The sequence below is a fragment of the Bradysia coprophila genome, unplaced genomic scaffold (assembly GCF_014529535.1).
Source record: "Bradysia coprophila strain Holo2 unplaced genomic scaffold, BU_Bcop_v1 contig_151, whole genome shotgun sequence".
NCBI classification, from domain to species: domain Eukaryota; kingdom Metazoa; phylum Arthropoda; class Insecta; order Diptera; family Sciaridae; genus Bradysia; species Bradysia coprophila.
This window is the reverse complement of record NW_023503423.1, coordinates 6,021,063-6,038,599: the sequence shown is the minus strand read 5'-3', so window position 1 is coordinate 6,038,599 and position 17,537 is coordinate 6,021,063. Positions and strand designations below refer to the sequence as shown.

The following is a 17,537-nucleotide window of genomic DNA, read 5'->3' as shown; positions in this document are numbered from 1 at the left end:
TCTCATCCTTTGAAATTCTTCTTCTGACCTTGCCATTTTGGTCGTTGTTGCAACAGATTAAATTATTCCCGAACGGTTTCGGAACCACGCGCGAAAATGTATCTTTAATGCGTCAATTCACGCTTGAATTTTACATGTATTTTTTGACGCATGACAATATTTGACACATCAATTTTTTTCATCGATGCAACGCACTTCAAAGAGAGTGTTGGCAGAGAGGAAAAAGTTGGAAATGGAATTTCGAAGGGAGAAAATGTCTCTTTTCTCGACAGTATTTGAAAAAATTATTTTTACAGCAGTGCTATGCTGTAATAGTTATTTATCTACCAAGGTAGGTATGAAGGTATTTTTTCGCACTAGATGTCGATTGTCGACCCGAGGCGAAGCCGAGGTCGACAAGACGTCGTGTGCGAAAAAATACCGGCATACCTACCGTGGTAGATACAACGTTTTTCGCAATTTCGGGCCATAATCACCTTTCCAATGCAAAACATGTCCTACATTTTGTTCCAAAATTCTTGTGTATACAGAAATTCATTTGAACGATCAAGAAGGCTGCATTATAATACACATTGCAATGTGATGTAAAGAGACGTGTTGAATGAAATCGAGTAGTCAATGCTTAGTATATACGCTTCAACAATACGTTCGGTATAATTGTGTGACTCTATAGCCGAATGGCTATAGTCGCTGCTCTGTGCTCAAAAACCTTTTGGTGTCGGGGGTTCGATTTCTGGTCAATGCAAGATTTTTATTTATAAAAATTTAGCCTTAGTTGAAGGTAATAGGTTCTTTAGCGTGCGAAAAAAAAGTTGATATCGCACTGCGTGCGAAAAAAAGTTCATATTGCGCTGTGTCCGGGAATACAGTGAAATAAATACCTTCAAAACGGACATTTAATGGATGCATGGAAAGGTGATGATTATGGACCGGAATTGCGAAAATGATTTTTTACGAGTGAGGTCTTTACCTTGCATATTATTCAATTTCAGAGCTACTTTCGGAAAAGAAAAGGTAACTACTTTCTGCTACGAAGGAAAGTCTAACATAAACAATTAGTTAATTAATGTTGGTGGGGTACGAGTAGAGAGTTCTTGTTATTTTGTTTCTTTAAAGTCTTGTTGACTTTTATAAAATCGCCTCAATTTTCGTGCAACTCCAATTCAAAAGCCTTTATGATATCCGAGGAGACATCATTCTTATGAATTTCAGGGGTGAATTATTCCCGGGCGATATGAACAGACCAGTTATCCCGAGTCCTATATTGAGTCGTACGTTCTACAAGCTGTTCGAATATACTTTGACAAACCATATTTTCGACCAACAAACCTTCAAGCCGGGTCCCACAATTTCCTTTTTACTTGATTGTTACATATCGCACATTTGCATTTATGGAATTGAATCCAATTCGTTTATTTACCGTTTGACTAAACCAGTCGACGGGTACATAAAATACAATGTAATAAGTACGATAATATAACTATAAATATCACCGAGATCAGGTTATTAGCTATGGCAACAACTAATTATTTACATAATTCGTTTTAAAGGATTTAGAGTCTTAGTCTCAGGTGTTGATAAAATTAAAATTAGGACAAAGAGGAAATACAGTTAATAATAACCGAATGTCTAAGATTACTTCAGCTGGTCCAGTCGACGCAGTCTGGAGTCCAGGTCCTGGACATCTATTTTGGAATTCTTAAGAGTGAGAACCGCGGGTTCAGTACAATTCAAATTGAAAGAAATATCATTCATGATAACCTCTCTGGTCGTACCATTGAGTTCATCATCCGAATTCGTAACTTTCTGATAGTCATAATGCTTCTACTATACCGAAACGTCGAGCGAACGAGTCTTTTTTTAAATGAAACACAACTTACACAGACTTTAGAATAGCAATTTTCACTCAGCTTACAGGTTCTGTCTCTCGGTGGAAACGCTATAACCGATGTACCAGAAACAGTTGGCAATTTACCTCTACTTCAGGGACTAATTCTATGTGACAATTTAATAGAGCACTTACCAACCAGCATCGCTAAATTAAAAAATCTGAAATCTCTGCTACTCCACAAAAACCGATTGAAACATTTGCCACGAGACATCATTACACTGAAGAATTTGGTTGAGGTAATTTATCAACGCGACACAATGAATTTTCTGGCTCGCAATAAATTAATTTAAAAAAAATATTTCACTTGCAGTTGTCTCTACGTGAAAATCCGTTGGTCGTTCGATTCGTTCAGGATATATCGTTGAGTCCGGCCTCATTACTCGAATTGGCAGCTAGAACAATACGTACGTCATCGATTACTTATGGTCCAACAGGTAAGATTTGCGCGGTCGAAATTGTGAAACTATTGAATGGTTGTCTCTCGATTCTCTCAATTCGTACAACTCGAAAAGCGAAATTAGTCAAAATTCTCTGTATGACAAAAAGAAGACCTTAGGGCGGCGAAGACAAAACATTATGTCGAGTGAATACCCTATGTGACCATGAAACGTATATCTTGTGACCCTTCGTTTCTATTCTCGTTCATCGTGCGCAGTGCTGGACTGGTTGCCAGAAGCTCTTCGAGGAAGTCACTAGAAGCCCTATACAATTCTAAAATGGCACTTTTCTCATATAAAAATGCAAATGATTCTTCTGGAATCGCCAGAATTCCCAGTATGGCCAGTTCGGCACTGATCATGCAAATCAACTAAACCTCATTGTCCCTATCAGGAACCTATCTAAATACAATAAGCCCTAGCTTGACTACCTTGAGGGATCGAATGGCATTCTGAATCGTAAAAGGCACTACTTAAGGCATTCACAGATGAAGTGAAGACCTTTGTCCTCTCCGAAGCCTCAACTGCAATTGGAATCGTTCCTAATTCACATCTTTGCCGATGCTTGACCAGACCACAATGCCCAGCTACCGCTCCTATTACTCTCCTTCAGTTTTTTTTTACCAAAAAAAAAGATTTGATTCTTCGCTTGAGTTGAATGACATCATTTATCTCCTGTTGCACTCTACCATCGCCAGTCCATCTTGATTCCTAAAATTTAATTTTCGTTCGATTTTATGGTATGCGATTTTCCTACCTAAAACTCGGGCACAGAAATAATGAAATAATGAGGCTTCAACGAACGAATCACCGGAAAATGACTGAACCGTGAATTTACTTTGACTTTTTTGGTTACCGGGAAATTTTGATTCTAAGAAGAAAACACTATTTCCATGTCCGTAAAACTCTTGGTTTGAAGTAAAGTGAAGTGTAAAAAAGTGTGTCCAACCCTCCAATTAACAGCAAATTGATTTCTACTTTCTAGATGTGCCGAGAACTCTAATGGAATATCTTCAAAGTGCTAACTGTTGTGTGAATCCAAAATGTGCTGGTTCGTAAAATTCGATCAAGATTCGGTCGAGTCACTTTCCAAATTTTCATTTTCTTTTCTTTTTATCACAGGCGTGTTCTTCGACAATCGAATCGAGCACATCAAATTTGTCGATTTTTGCGGAAAATATCGCGTTCCATTGCTGCAATATTTATGTTCGTCAAAGTGAGTTGGGAAGGAGGTCATTGAATTGCTTCTTTTTTACTGATTCCATTCATTACAGGTGCATCGAACCGGTTAGAGAATCTGAGGAGCCACAGCCAGGTGCAAGTGGATTCATGATGAGAAAGGTCTTACTGGGTTAATGTAAATGAACGAGTGTGATGCGAGAATCTTATCAATAATACGAAAACGTAATTACAGAAACGGATGCAGAACAACTAGCAGGACACTGAAGCTGAAGGAAATTAAATTCTCAATTGTTTCGCTAGCCAATTTGAACGGTTTCGGTCTCGGTTTCCAAAATATATTTCTAACTTCAACAGTAGCAATGTCCGAATTGGAATAGCTTCCTTAATTGTAATAAAAATATCAACAGCAAGCGTAACAACTTCATTATTTCTCATCCGCAAACGATGAGCTTGTTTCGTGTCAGTATCTGGCATGGCCCCGACCATCATTCCAATGATTGTTTCCCCGCCCAAAACCATTTCGACGATCGTTTCGCATTTCCTGCAGCCGAGCATTTTCTTCCTCTTGTTCGCGTTGCAGTTGCAATTGTCTCTGTTGCTGTAAGATTTGTTGCTGATGCTCCCACTCCAATTCTCTGTTTCGCTGCTCTTCAATTTGCATCATACGCATATTTTCCTCGTACCGCATCTGTTGCAATCGCATTTCACGTTCTGCCTGCTCCGGATCAATCATTCCCACATTCATATGGTAATTTACGAGTAGCGGTGGTGGTGGCGGTATTCTTGCCATGTTATGATCGGATGATCCGCGAATTGTTGAGCGCAAATCCTCGACCGGCGGATTCGGCTTGGGACAACTGTTATTATTGCCACGACGTCGTGCTTCGTGGTCTCTTGCTCGTTCAGCTTCAATGGCATCGGAACCCCGTTCGGACAGATTGTAAATATCCATAAGTTTCTCACGCACACTAAATATTTCGGTTGACGTGGATGGGCGCGGTTCACAAATTAAAGTGATGAAATCGGAAACTGCTACCAATTGGCCAGCACTAATTCGAGATAGTTGTCGTATCAACGGTACACGGTAATCTTTCTCATTCGTCTGTGTTCGAATGTTGACTTTTTTTGGTGCTTCAGCCTGAGTGGATTTGTTGGAGAAACTTTTTGCCTCGCGAACTACACACGTCGGACATTTGTACGAATCGGTTTGCGTTTCAATTTCCTTGTATGCTCGCTCTTTGGATCGTTGCTTTTCTGCGTCGATATCCTCGATTTCATCGATAACCTTTTTGCCAACATTTTTCAATCGCAAGCGATTCGCAATGACAGAACAGTTGTATCCCAATATTTGCACCAGTTCACTGGTTCGCGATGGCAAAAACTCTAGTGGAGCACAGGGCTTGTCGTTGGCCGAGGTTTCTTTGAATTCGACATTCTTTTTCGACTGCAGCGGCGGAATTTCCTGGTCCACTGTGTCCATCGGCATAGACGTGCGAGTGAAAAGGAATCGCAATTTAGGCACTTTGTTCTCTTCACCACGCAGAATCTTACTTGCGGCTCGGCATCGGGCTATCACTGTAATCGAAAAGCGAAACTTTAAGTTAGGAAAGCTTTGAAAATTGAGATGAAAAGCTCTGGATGGTGAGGTGAAAAGCTCTGGATGTTGAGGTGAAAAGCTCTGGATGTTGAGGTGAAAAGCTCTGGATGTTGAGGTGAAAAAGTGTGGATGTTGTGATGAAAAGATCTGGATGTTGAGGTGATTCTGACATGAAACTCACCTCAACTTTTGGACTCTTCTTCTCCACTTAATTTTCAAGCTTGACAGAGCTTTTCACCTTAAGCACTATATTTTCAGGACTGTCCAGGCTTTGAGTTTGAGTCTTGTTGTTGGTTCTGACAAGAAAGCAGCACAATTACCTTCATCTTTGTTGCCTCGTGATTTGTTATCATCTGAAATGTGAAAGAGAAAAATTTTGAAAGGTAATTCCGACCCAGATCCAGACTGAAAATTCAAATTAGGGAAATCTACTAACTAGCTTTGGCATCGCTGGGAATCACATTCATTGTCGTCGGGTCGTTAGCCGCACAAATCGCTTGAAAAGGAAGCGGTTGCATCGCAAGCTGCACGTTGGTGGCCATAGGGTTCATCATGTAATTTGCATTCCAGTAAGGCGAATATGGCGTTTGATTATACATTGGCATTGGTACGGTGGGCATATACGGTGACATATTCATCGGCACTTCACATTGCGGATATCCAACTGTAGCCGCAACCTGACGATCCAACACTGCCGACACACCGTTCTTTTTTGATCGCGATTGAATTAACAATTCCTTTTCCGGAAAGTCTTGTCCTTTCTCTGCGAATTTCTGCTCCAATTCTTCCAGGAAGGACATAGCACGCGGACGATTTGTTGACGATTGGCTTCTCGATCGATCCCGTCTCGTGCCGTTGGACGTGCGTTGTCGATCGCGACTACGATTCCGATCTCTGCTTCGACTGCGACGGCCACTTCGCGGACCACTGGGCGATCGGCGTGGAGAGAAACGGCGATCTCGACTTCTAACATTTCTAACATTTCGATCCGCACGACTGGCTGTAGGTGATGGCGATCGAGTATGCGATCGTCGTTTACGTTTGCTGCTTTTTGTTAGCGTTGTTTGTAGTTTTTGCTTACGACGTTCAATGGATCTGGTCAGATCGTTAATTTTGTCCAGGCAACGTTTGAGGGTTGGCTCAGTCGATTCTTCCACCTTGGGTTTTTCATCGTTTGCTTCAGTCGAATTTTCATTTGTATCGCTAGTTCGAACCAAGCGGGCCTGTTCAGGCACAACGATTTCCACTATTTCATCCAGAAATTTGTTATCTTCGAACTCGTCGAAAAAATCCTCCGGTATGTCCACATCGTCTTCGTCCTCTCTAATCTCTTTGTTGTCGCTCGATTCACCGATAACAACATCACTTTCAACAGTTGACATTTTGTTGAATTCCAAGCGCGTGCTACAATCAACAAATACCATCAAAAGAGGAAACTATTGCCGCAACAATCGTCACTATTTTAAAATGCAACCGATGCAATAATGTGCAGTAACCTAATTACATTCAAGTAATATGATTCCAATTAAATTCACTTTACTGCATTGTATCTTCTTGGACCTTCACTTTGTTGAATTAACAATGATGTTTTGTTCATATGACATTCCGTATTCTTGCATGCTATTTTCGTGACAGATGTGACAGCTTTTCGAGTGGCTCGTGTGGGTTCTGTGTGGGTCGTATGTCCCAGCTGTTTATTCTTATTGAGTAAGGCGGTAAAATATTTGAAATCTTCGAATTTTATTGGAAAAGAGTTCGACGCTAACTGGATCCTACACACAACGACGTACGCGAAAATATTCGCCAGAACAACACCAAATCGAAAATTTTCCTGCTATAGAAAATCTAAATTTCATTCATAAAATCAGATGAACTGTCACTTTCGCATCGTCAAAATTGATATTTTTTTTTAAATTTTGCCATCGTTCCAGTGTTTTTCCAATAAAGCAATGAGGGCATTATCGACGTAGTGTAAACTTTTTGTTGTAGCGAAAATTTAGTATGGCGGAATGAACCAATTTTCATGAAAATTTTATATAGAAGAAAGAAAGAGGATCAGTCCACAGCCCTTGAACACTTTTTGCTAGTGTAATTCTCTGTACAACTGTCAAGATTTTCCCTTTTTTCCATTTCTAATGTGGTCTAGCGTCTCAGAAGTATTTATCAATGTAGATACATACGTCTTTATAATTTCAAATATAATAGAATCAGATGTGTGTGGCCCCGGGCTAGTTTAAACCCTTTTTTAAATTTGCTACACGTTAGTTTATTATTGCGTATTTACATGCATCCATTAATGGTGACTCAGTGTTCCTTTTCAAGCATAAACTAGACTAATGTAAAGGTAAAAGGTCAGCAAACGATTCCATTCATTAGTGAGTATAACTATTTCCGAGTAACTGTAACTGTGATTTACAATTAGATTCCATTGAATAATTGAATTACTATAATGTTAATTTGACCCGGTGAGCTATCAAATAAGACTTCTATGTTGACATCATACTAAAAAGATGATCGGTGTGCAAGATGTGCAAAGATCTGAAAGAACAGGCTAGGACCAAGCCTATAGACTGTTGGAGAGGTAACAGTCTGTAGCCTTGGTGAAGACCAAGGTAAATATAGTGAGGAGGTAATGCCATTCAGACGCGCGGCCTAGCACATAAGTTCGATGCAACTGACTTTTTTTTTAAATGGTTGACTGCGATTTACTTGTGTTTTACAAAAATATTTTCACTATCTCACAACAGATGGCCCGACTTTCTACTCCATTTTTTGCTTTCAACGAAGGGATGAGATGGCGACATCTTTTTTTAAAATGGTTGACTGTGATTTACTTGTATTTCACAAAAATATTTTCACTATCTCACAACAGATGGCCCGACTTTCTACTCCATTTTTTGCTTTCAACGAAGTGATGAGATGGCGTTTGTATCGAACTTTCGTGCCACTGCACATCTGATTCGGTTATATATGGCATTACCTCCTCACTATATTTACCTTGGTGAAGGCACCCACGAAAGCATGAGACAATCCAACAAAACAAAGCTGATAAAAGAATTATTTTCGTCAAGTTGACGTTTCACATTATCTTTAATTTATTTATCTTTAATATATAATGATTGTGTCGCCTTCTTGATCAACTCGGAAGTGTCTCAATCTGTTCTTTCATATCCTTGGATAGGTGAGTTAAAATGAAAATAGCCCACTGTATGCTCACGTCAAAGCATGTGCTCACTGTGGCGCACTTGAAACTACAGACAAGGTATGGCAAATACCACAGCTCTGCTTCTAGCATTAACATAAGAAATATTTGGAGGGGTCATGATTTCTTGGTGTTAATAAAAACCCACAACACATGCAATCGTACACGCATACATGTATTTGAAAATTTGGAGCCTTTTTTACGTTGGAAAAATTAATGTTCGTGCTAGAAGCAGTGCTATGCCAATACCCTCTGTATTTTACATGCAAAATTGGAAATTAATAAAGAGTGTGTGATGCTACAAACAAAGTAATAAGGTGGTATTTTGACAGCGTTAAAACGAAGTTTGTCTGCTAGAGAGGGCATTGGCATGGCTAAACATAACCTTGTAGGAAAATACGATATTTCTCAACGTAAATGCTATAAATAAAAAAAAATTCAGCTCGACATAACGGCGATATGGAATATTTTCTTTGGTCGCAGTTTTCGTTTTGGGTTCAGAATACATAAAACTACCTTGTTAGATATACTTAATGGAGCTTTGGTTCTTCCCCACACAGCGTCGTCTTCGGCTCGCATTTACTACCTAACATCCAGTGCTACTTGTATCGAAAATAACAATTTGTAAATGTTTTGAATACAAAGGTGAATGAATCAATGATATAATACTCTATTTAGCATTACTATTTACATAAACATTCAGACGGGACAGTTAACCAGGCTGTTAATAGTAAGTAACTGATAATCATTTATCGACGAAGCTTAATTTAGATAGTGCGGTACTAGCTCATTACATTGCAGTAAAATTGCGCGGTCATAGCAATTACTTTGTAAAATTAGAAAATTAGGAAATGTGTGTCGAATGAAATGGATCTTTCACAATTAAAACTACACTCGTTTAAAAAACGACTGAACCGATGGGCTAGGAAATCCTTCAATGCTCTATATCCGGCTAGTATTGAAGGAATTTGGATAATTTTTATGCTTCTGATGTGCCTTCATTTCGCAGCGGAAAAAGTTCCTTTCGATTTGGTTAATGTTGTCCTCCACAGGCTTCCTGGGTAGCAAAACTAACTAAATTTTTAAAAAATAATTGAAAAACGAAATGTATTCTTAGATCATCTAGGTCATCTCTAACTTGGCATTTAACGGCTTGTTCCATTACCAGTTTTATGTTATGGCTTGTCTTGTGTGCTGTCATGAAAGTGACTTTGAAAATACTCCTCACATACCGTGGATTCATGTTTGAATCGAGGGGAAAAGGAGTCAGTTTGAAAACAAAGATCTGGGGAGTTTTGTTGGGAAGTAAGTGTTATAATGGCCTCTTTCAGTTGAAATAATTTGAAATCTTCTTCTCTGTCTCACGTGTCTATCCAATGTCTTTCATCACATAACTCTAGGTCTCATCAAAATGAACAAGCGAACTCTGTACAGCTTTCAATCATCTCTACCAACATTACCATTACCAAGTCTGAATGATACTGTTCGGCGTTACCTTCGTTCAATACGTCCTCTCATTCATGACGCCGATTATCAACGGATCACTAAAGAAGCTCAAGACTTCCAGACCGGAATCGGTAAAAAGTTGCAACGCTACCTGCTGTTGAAAAGATTATGGGCCACAAATTATGTGTCTGATTGGTGGGAGCAGTACGTCTATCTTCGTGGTCGTTCTCCGCTGATGGTAAACAGTAATTATCATACATTCGATGTCTTTAAAATACCATCCAGGGACCAGACAGCAAGGGCAGCAGGAATAATTTACGAAATGTTGAAATTTCGGGAAAAGCTTGATAAGGAAGATGTGTCACCTGTCATGGCTCAGGGACTCGTTCCATTGTGCTCGAATCAATACAGACGTATGTACAATACGGCCAGAGTTCCTGGCATAGAATGTGACAAGATTGAACACTACGAGGACATTGACCATATTGTGGTCTTGTGCAACGGTTGTTATTACAAAGTCACAGTCCAGCAACACGGTCGCTTGTTTAATGCTTGCGAACTGAAACACCAGTTCGATCATGTTCTGACAATGAACGAAATTGCGTCGAAGGGTGAAAAATATCTTGGATCTTTGACCGCATGGGATCGGACTAACTGGGCGATAGCACGAGAAACGTATTTCTCGACGGGGATCAACAAAGCATCGCTTCAAGTTGTGGAAAGCGCTGCCATGTTCCTAGTACTTCATGATAAGCCGTTTGAATTCGGGACGAACCTAAAGTCGGAAAAAATGGCTTATTATGCCTCTCAATGCATGTACGGTTCCATTTGCGATAGGTGGTTCGACAAAAGCTTTCAACTAATCGTGGGGACAAATGGACGGGTGAGTGAACGAATTGTAGGTAATTCCATAAAGTTAACTCAACGCAAACTCTTTTTCGTATTACGAAAAGTATGCCTTCAATGCGGAGCATACTTGGGCAGATGCACCAGTTTTGATACACATGATAGAAGAGATGCATCTCGATGAATTACAGAAGTAGAATTTTTGTAATTTCGAATTAGGAAAATTTTAAAAATTCCAAAATTACAGCTACGATGTTGATGGAAACTTGCATGGAAAAATGTTAATTGTTCCGCCAATCCCAACACGAATTCAATGGAGCTTCAACGAAGATCTGTTAAATACTATCGATGATGCGTACAACGATTCCCTCAAACTTGCGGCTGTAAGTAAAAAATTTCATTTGAGACATTTTCGTCAGCCGAAAGAACTTTACTGTCGAAGGAATTCCATTTTCCGAAATCGGATTTCGCAAAAAAGATCAACTGGTTCTACGACCTTACGCATTTTTTTGTCTTTAGTTTGTTACCTCATCTTTAGTTATTCCGTACTAGCACGGCAAAGTAAAGTAAACAAGACAGGAGTGCTTGTTTTACTCTGCCGTCGTACTAGCCTTCATCAAATTAACACAGCAGCCGTTGCTGAGTAGCGTACCACAGAACAACGAATCAATGTTCATGAAATATTGAAGAATTGATGTGGTGGTACTAAGGCCTGGCTAAGAATTAAAATTCCCAAAAATATACCCTGTCTGGTTCATGTACAGGAGAAGCTAATATCGAGTTAAAAACGTCCATGTTTCGTGCGTGAATATTTAATTTAATTTTTTGTTTAAGAGGCACCGGTACTTTTCCGAAAAGCATACATTAGGGCGATTTTTAAATACAGGATTTTAGTTTACTTTTGATGATATCTTTCCATCAGAATCCTTTTTCAAAAATGTACGACCGCAATTCCGACCACGAATGTGTTAGCTTTTAACAGAAAATAGATTTGGTTGTAACAATTTGACCAGCTCTGAGAACAATGAGCAGTTTATGAAAATTTCATGAAACTGCTCACTTTTCTCAGAGCTGATCAAACGACTACAACCAAAACTAATTTTTATATAAAGCTAGCAGATTCGTGGTCGGAATTGCGGTCGTACATTTTTCAAAAAGGATTCTGATGAAAAGATATTAACAAAAATGAAATAAGAAACACGCAAATGTAGGCTACAATTTTAGCTAAGTGCCGGTGCCTCTTAAAACAGTCCAGTAGAAGTTTTCCCCTTATTAAAAAAATAATTAAATCATTGCAAACAGGACGTTGATTACAAGGTATTGTTCCACAACGCATTCGGAAAAGGTTTCATAAAATCGTGTAACTTATCCCCCGATGCCTACATACAGATGGCCCTTCAGCTCGCCTACTACCGAGATTACGGGAAATTCTCTCTCACTTACGAATCGTCCATGACCCGCTTATACCGCGAAGGTAGAACTGAAACCGTTCGCTCATGTACAATAGAGTCGTCCGCTTGGGTAAAATCAATGGAAGATAACAAGTCAGACCTCAACGAACGGGTAAAACTGCTACGCATTGCTTGTAAGCAACATCAAGCCGGATATATTGATGCAATGTGTGGCCGTGGTATCGATCGACACTTGTTCGCATTGTACGTGGTTTCAAAGTATTTGGAAATCGATTCCCCATTCCTCAAGGATGTGATCAACGAGCCATGGCGATTGTCAACCAGTCAAACACCTCACGGACAAACGCCGAAAATCGATTTGAAAAAATATCCTCAACTTCTTGGACCAGGCGGTGGATTTGGACCAGTTGCACGAGATGGTTACGGTGTTTCGTACATCATCTCTAGCGAAAATGATATTTACTTTCACATCTCAAGTGTGAAAAGCTGTGATGTTACGGACAGCGAACGTTTTGCTAATCAAATTCGGAAAGCGATGAATGATATCAAGTTACTGTTCGAAGAGTATACAAAAGACTCACAGCAAATTATGAAGGAAACAGCAAGAACGCCAGACAGTCCAAAGTTTGCAAATAAAATTCGTAAATAAGATAAAATGAAACCTCGGTCGTTTTATGTATAAATGTAACCGTTCCCGACAAAATCGGTTTGGGATCAATTATCAACATTACAATACCCTCAAGAAGAAACGCAACTTTCTTTGGAAAGTGAAAGATCTTCAAGTGCTCATCAGTTTTAGGAATTCAGATGAAATTTAAGACGAAGTTAAACTGCAGAGGTCGATTGCACATACGCTTTACCAATTTTTATCGATAAATACCCCATTGTCCATTGATCGATTAAAACCGCTACTGATAGGGAGTAATCTTAAGGCAAGTATTGAACGTACGAATGTACGTAACGAGCGATAAGATATCCTCTCCTCAACGCGCTGAAATCGCGGTTATTTGCAAAAAGAAAAACATAACAGAAATTGATGTCTTTTGCCAGTCTTAAGGTGGTAGACATTGTAGAAACTAAGAATTTTGCTGAAATATTATGAATAAAAAATAATTTATCAAAAGTGGAATCTGTTTGAGAGAATAAAGTGAGTCAAAATGGATAATACGACAATTGAAGTGACGTAATATCTTTGTCCGAGATCTTGATATTTCTACGAGATTTGGTTTATATTACGAGAAGTCGGTTGGATAGACTCATTGAGCTGATGTCGCAATAGGTATAAAATCAACGCACTGCCAAGCAGTAGAACAGATTTCTTGAACGGTCAATCGGCCCTATATTTTGTATTGAGCAGAATGCAGTGACGTTTATAACTATAAAAGCGCTCGCTGCGCTCGCTGGCTGAAATTGTGTGAAATGTAATTTCGAAGTATACTTTTCTCTTGGTCTCCCAATATGAGAAATAGTGACAATGCGTCGCACATTTAATTTCTATTCCAAGGCTTGGTTTGCAGTGAGTTGGAAAAATAGTTTTCTTCGCGCGAACATTCAATGAAAGACTGACGGAAAGTGAGCGGAGAGCAAATAAACAATCCAATCAAACAACGCCATTTGCCTTACAGAAGAGAGTTTGAACCAATCGCAACGTAAAAAAAAACAGGCACGGCCTCTTCTAATGATAGTATTTGCCTTATGGAAGAGAAATTTCCTGTTGTTTTCACTTTTCTTCTATATATGGAAGCGACTGAGAACAGTGTCATTATACCCAAGGTAAATATAGTGAGGAGGTAATGCCATTCAGACGCGCGGTCTAGCACATAAGTTCGACGCCAATGACATTTTTTTAAAAAAATGGTTGACTACGATTTAATTGTATTTCACAAAAATATTTTCACTATCTCACAACAGATGGCCCGACTTTCTATTCCATTTTTTGCTTTCAACGAAGGGATGAGATGGCGTATGTATCAAACTTTAGTGTCACCGCACATCTGATTCGATTATATATGGCATTACCTCCTCACTATATTTACCTTGATTATACCAACTTTGAAAAAATCAAACAACGCCATCTGTTATATTTCTCTGAAAATTCCATGTAGGATGTGGGATAGTTTAATTTCTACAGGAGATTTTAGGTGATCGTGTCGAATAATATTTGTATAGGCACATGCATTACAGGTAGCCTGTTATCTGAAAAGCATTTCAACCAACAAATCTAATTTGCTATTTTAAGTGCAATCTTGTTGAATTCTTCCATTGGATAGCAGTCAAGACAAGAAGACCGTAAATTATTTCTAATCTTTCACCTGGAAAGTTAAAAATATATATTCTCCCATGAGGTGATATATTTACGAAAATATAGTAGCAACGACCTTTGTGTAATTTTCGCACTGATAAGGAGCATATTTTAGAATCGGCACTGTTACGCACTGTCGTTGATAAGATAATTTTTCCGATAACGAAATTAATGCCGGTTCCACTGAATAAATTTTTGTCCCAAAAAAAAACCAGCAGTTGCACTTACATTCTCAGGCATGGCAGAAGCTCATCAAGCTGTTTCCTATTCGAAACTGGTGAGATCACACGGCGATCGTCGTACGTCAGATGGTGATTATGGTAGTGATCTCACGCAAATAAAATCAATATCGTGGACACGTCGACTAAGCCAATTGACTAGGAAAATTCGGAATGCTGTCTATCCGGCTCACATCGAAGGTATTTGGATAATTTTTTTGCTGGTGACATGTCTCCATTTTGTGGCGGACAAAGTTCCGTTCAATTTGGTTACCGTTGTTCTTGGTCTGCTTCATAGGTATGGGTAGCCTTTCAGACAAGTTAAAAAAAGGAATTGAAAAACGAAGTATATTCTTAGATCATCTGGGTCATCTCTAACTTGGCATGTAACGGCTTGCGCTATTACCAGCTTTTCGTTATGGCTTGTCTTGTGTGCTGTCATGAAAGTGACTTTGAAAATACTCCTCACATACCGTGGATTCATGTTTGAATCGAGGGGAAAAGGAGTCAGTTTGAAAACAAAGATCTGGGGGATTTTGTTGGGAAGTAAGTGTTACAATGGCCTCGTTCAGTTGATATAATATCAGATCTTTTTGTCTGTCTCACACGTCAATCCAATGTCTTTTATCACATAACTCTAGGTCTCATCAAAATGAACAAGCCATCTCTATACAGCTTTCAGTCATCTCTACCAACATTACCACTACCAAGTCTGAATGATACTGTTCAGCGTTACCTTCGATCAATACGTCCCCTCATTGATGATGCAGATCACCAACGGATCACTAAAGAAGCTCAAGACTTCCAGAACGGAATCGGTAAAAAGTTGCAACGCTACCTGCTGTTGAAAAGACTATGGGCCACAAATTATGTGTCTGATTGGTGGGAACAGTACGTCTACCTCCGTGGCCGTTCTCCACTGATGATAAACAGTAACTACCATTCGTACGATGTCTTTAAAATACCATCCAGTGACCAGACATCAAGGGCAGCAGGATTAATTTACGAAATGTTGAAATTTCGGGAAAAGCTTGATAAAGAAGATGTGACACCTATCATGGCTCAGGGACTTGTTCCATTGTGCTCGAATCAATACAGACGTATGTACAATACGGTCAGAGTTCCTGGCATAGAATGTGACAAGATTGAACACTACGAGGACATTGACCATATTGTGGTCTTGTGCAACGGTTGTTATTACAAAGTCACAGTCCAGCAACACGGTCGCTTGTTAAATGCTTGCGAACTGAAACACCAGTTCGATCATATTCTGAAAATGAACGAAATTGCGTCGAAGGGTGAAAAATATCTTGGATCATTGACCGCATGGGATCGGACTAACTGGGCGATAGCAAGGGAAAAGTATTTCTCGTCGGGGATCAACAAAGCTTCGCTCAGAGTTGTGGAAAGCGCTGCCATGTTACTGGTACTGCATGATAAGCCGTTTGAATATGGTTCGAATACAAAGTCGGAAAAAATGGCTTATTATGCCTCTCAATGCATGTACGGTTCCATTTACGATAGGTGGTTCGACAAAAGCTTTCAACTGATCGTAGGAACAAATGGACGGGTGAGTGAAAGTGTTCCTTTTAGTCTGTATTCAACTCAACTCGTTTCTCCTTTTGTTCGTAAAGTATGCCTTTAACGCAGAACATACTTGGTCGGATGCACCCGTTTTAGGACATATGGTGGAAGGCATGCACCTCGATGAATTACAAAAGTAGTAATTGCAACACCTTAGGTTAGGAAAATTTAAAAAATTCAAAATTTACAGCTACGATGCCGACGGCAAGTTGCTTGGAAAAATAGAAATTGTTCCGCCAACCCCAACCAGAATTCAGTGGAGTTTCAACGGAGACCTTTTGAGGACTATCGATGATGCATACAACGATTCACTCAAACTTGCAGCGGTGAGTAAAAATACGATTACAGTCTAGGTACTTCAATCAGTCCATTCGATCGAATTGACAAATTAGCTTGATTTTGTAACAGAAGCAAAGATTTTCGAGAGCGTTTGTTTTCTGTTTAACGCAGATCGAATGGACATCACTTATGTAAATAAATAATAATTCTTCCAAAAATGTGTTGCGAACAGGACGTTGATTACAAATTACTGTCCCACGACGCTTTCGGAAAAGGTTTCATAAAATCGTGCAAACTGTCTCCCGATGCCTACATACAGATGGCACTACAGCTCGCTTACTACCGAGATTACGGAAAATTCTCACTCACCTACGAAGCGTCGATGACCCGCTTATATCGAGACGGTCGAACTGAAACGGTTCGTTCATGCACAGTAGAATCGTCCGCTTGGGTCAAGTCAATGGAAGATAAAAATTCAAATACCCACGAACGGGTAAAACTTCTGCGCGATGCTTGTAAGCAACATCAGGTTGGATACTTGGATGCAATGTGTGGTCGTGGCGTTGATCGTCACTTGTTCGCATTGTACGTGGTCTCGAAGTATTTGGAAATCGATTCACCATTTCTCAAAGATGTTATCAGTGAACCATGGCGATTGTCAACCAGTCAAACGCCACACGGACAAACGCCCAGAATCGACCTCAAAAAGTATCCGCAACTACTCGGTCCTGGTGGTGGCTTTGGACCAGTCGCACAAGATGGTTACGGTGTTTCGTACATCATTTCCAGCGAAAATAATATTTATTTTCATATTTCGAGTGTTAGAAGCTGTGATGTCACGGACAGTGAACGTTTTGCTGATCGAATTCTAAAAGCCATGAACGACATCAAATTGTTGTTCGAAGAGTACAATGTACTCACAGCGAAAAATGGTGGACACAAAAGCAACGGCAGATAGTCCAAAGTTTAGAAATAAAAATTCGCAAATAAGATTAGAAAAAGACCTCAGTCGTTTTAAATGATTGTCACATCTGCCACAATAGCATTTTGGTATCTCTGCGTATGTCGTCATGCAACACTATTTATATCCTTGTATGCTGAGGGGGAAATTAGTGAACAGGCGTTTGCCGTACAAAGATAC

The 17,537-nt window shown here is 39.5% G+C and overlaps 4 protein-coding genes and 1 long non-coding RNA gene across 7 annotated transcripts in view; 3 read left to right on the top strand and 2 right to left on the bottom strand.

Annotated features, from left to right (window-relative positions):
- LOC119074647 (leucine-rich repeat-containing protein 58) overlaps positions 1-3,926 on the top strand; it is a 12,392-nt gene extending 8,466 nt beyond the window's left edge. For 2 of the 3 annotated variants that reach the window (XM_037180926.1, XM_037180924.1), the window contains 6 exons: positions 1,911-2,127; positions 2,202-2,325; positions 3,314-3,379; positions 3,451-3,544; positions 3,603-3,685; positions 3,743-3,926. In XM_037180926.1, coding sequence (XP_037036821.1) covers positions 1,911-2,127; positions 2,202-2,325; positions 3,314-3,379; positions 3,451-3,544; positions 3,603-3,684 — 583 coding nt within the window. In that variant the 3' untranslated portion in view covers position 3,685; positions 3,743-3,926. Of the gene's footprint in view, positions 1-1,910; positions 2,128-2,201; positions 2,326-3,313; positions 3,380-3,450; positions 3,545-3,602 lie in introns of all 3 variants that reach the window. The other variant, XM_037180925.1, reaches the window with a different exon arrangement.
- LOC119074726 overlaps positions 1-15,155 on the bottom strand; it is a 27,379-nt gene extending 12,224 nt beyond the window's left edge. Inside the window, exons 1-2 of the long non-coding RNA XR_005087229.1 lie at positions 15,142-15,155; positions 9,727-9,735 (exon numbers count right to left, since the gene is read on the bottom strand). This is a non-coding gene — a long non-coding RNA (uncharacterized LOC119074726). The remainder of the gene's footprint in view (positions 1-9,726; positions 9,736-15,141) is intronic.
- LOC119074575 lies at positions 3,829-6,729 on the bottom strand. Its single transcript, XM_037180805.1, has 3 exons — positions 5,544-6,729; positions 5,428-5,460; positions 3,829-5,085 (listed from the first exon to the last, which is right to left on the bottom strand). Exons 1-3 carry the CDS (start codon positions 6,529-6,531, stop codon positions 3,971-3,973), a joined length of 2,136 nt encoding a protein of 711 aa, XP_037036700.1. The 5' UTR covers positions 6,532-6,729; the 3' UTR covers positions 3,829-3,970.
- Positions 9,032-12,668, top strand: LOC119074572 (carnitine O-palmitoyltransferase 1, liver isoform-like). The gene is made up of 6 exons (XM_037180799.1): positions 9,032-9,370; positions 9,427-9,614; positions 9,710-10,638; positions 10,709-10,794; positions 10,849-10,984; positions 11,904-12,668. Exons 1-6 carry the CDS (start codon positions 9,177-9,179, stop codon positions 12,660-12,662), a joined length of 2,292 nt encoding a protein of 763 aa, XP_037036694.1. The 5' UTR covers positions 9,032-9,176; the 3' UTR covers positions 12,663-12,668.
- On the top strand, positions 13,088-17,537 carry LOC119074571 (carnitine O-palmitoyltransferase 1, liver isoform-like). Its single transcript, XM_037180798.1, has 7 exons — positions 13,088-13,160; positions 14,552-14,831; positions 14,892-15,079; positions 15,175-16,103; positions 16,168-16,253; positions 16,308-16,443; positions 16,629-17,537. Exons 2-7 carry the CDS (start codon positions 14,554-14,556, stop codon positions 17,352-17,354), a joined length of 2,343 nt encoding a protein of 780 aa, XP_037036693.1. The 5' UTR covers positions 13,088-13,160; positions 14,552-14,553; the 3' UTR covers positions 17,355-17,537.

What these genes read in the sequence shown, in the direction of transcription:
- LOC119074572 (XM_037180799.1), top strand. Translation starts at nt 9,177, where the DNA reads ATGGATCTTTCACAATTAAAACTACACTCGTTTAAAAAACGACTGAAC. An exon ending in TCGTGGGGACAAATGGACGG is followed by an intron (nt 10,639 to 10,708) that starts GTGAGTGAACGA and finishes TATTACGAAAAG; the next exon opens with TATGCCTTCAATGCGGAGCA. An exon ending in CATCTCGATGAATTACAGAA is followed by an intron (nt 10,795 to 10,848) that starts GTAGAATTTTTG and finishes CCAAAATTACAG; the next exon opens with CTACGATGTTGATGGAAACT.
- LOC119074571 (XM_037180798.1), top strand. Translation starts at nt 14,554, where the DNA reads ATGGCAGAAGCTCATCAAGCTGTTTCCTATTCGAAACTGGTGAGATCA. An exon ending in GTTCTTGGTCTGCTTCATAG is followed by an intron (nt 14,832 to 14,891) that starts GTATGGGTAGCC and finishes GTATATTCTTAG; the next exon opens with ATCATCTGGGTCATCTCTAA. An exon ending in CACCTCGATGAATTACAAAA is followed by an intron (nt 16,254 to 16,307) that starts GTAGTAATTGCA and finishes CAAAATTTACAG; the next exon opens with CTACGATGCCGACGGCAAGT.
- LOC119074575 (XM_037180805.1), bottom strand. Translation starts at nt 6,531, where the DNA reads ATGGTATTTGTTGATTGTAGCACGCGCTTGGAATTCAACAAAATGTCA. An exon ending in TCCCAGCGATGCCAAAGCTA is followed by an intron (nt 5,461 to 5,543) that starts GTTAGTAGATTT and finishes TTCACATTTCAG; the next exon opens with ATGATAACAAATCACGAGGC. An exon ending in ACGAGGCAACAAAGATGAAG is followed by an intron (nt 5,086 to 5,427) that starts GTAATTGTGCTG and finishes TTTCGATTACAG; the next exon opens with TGATAGCCCGATGCCGAGCC.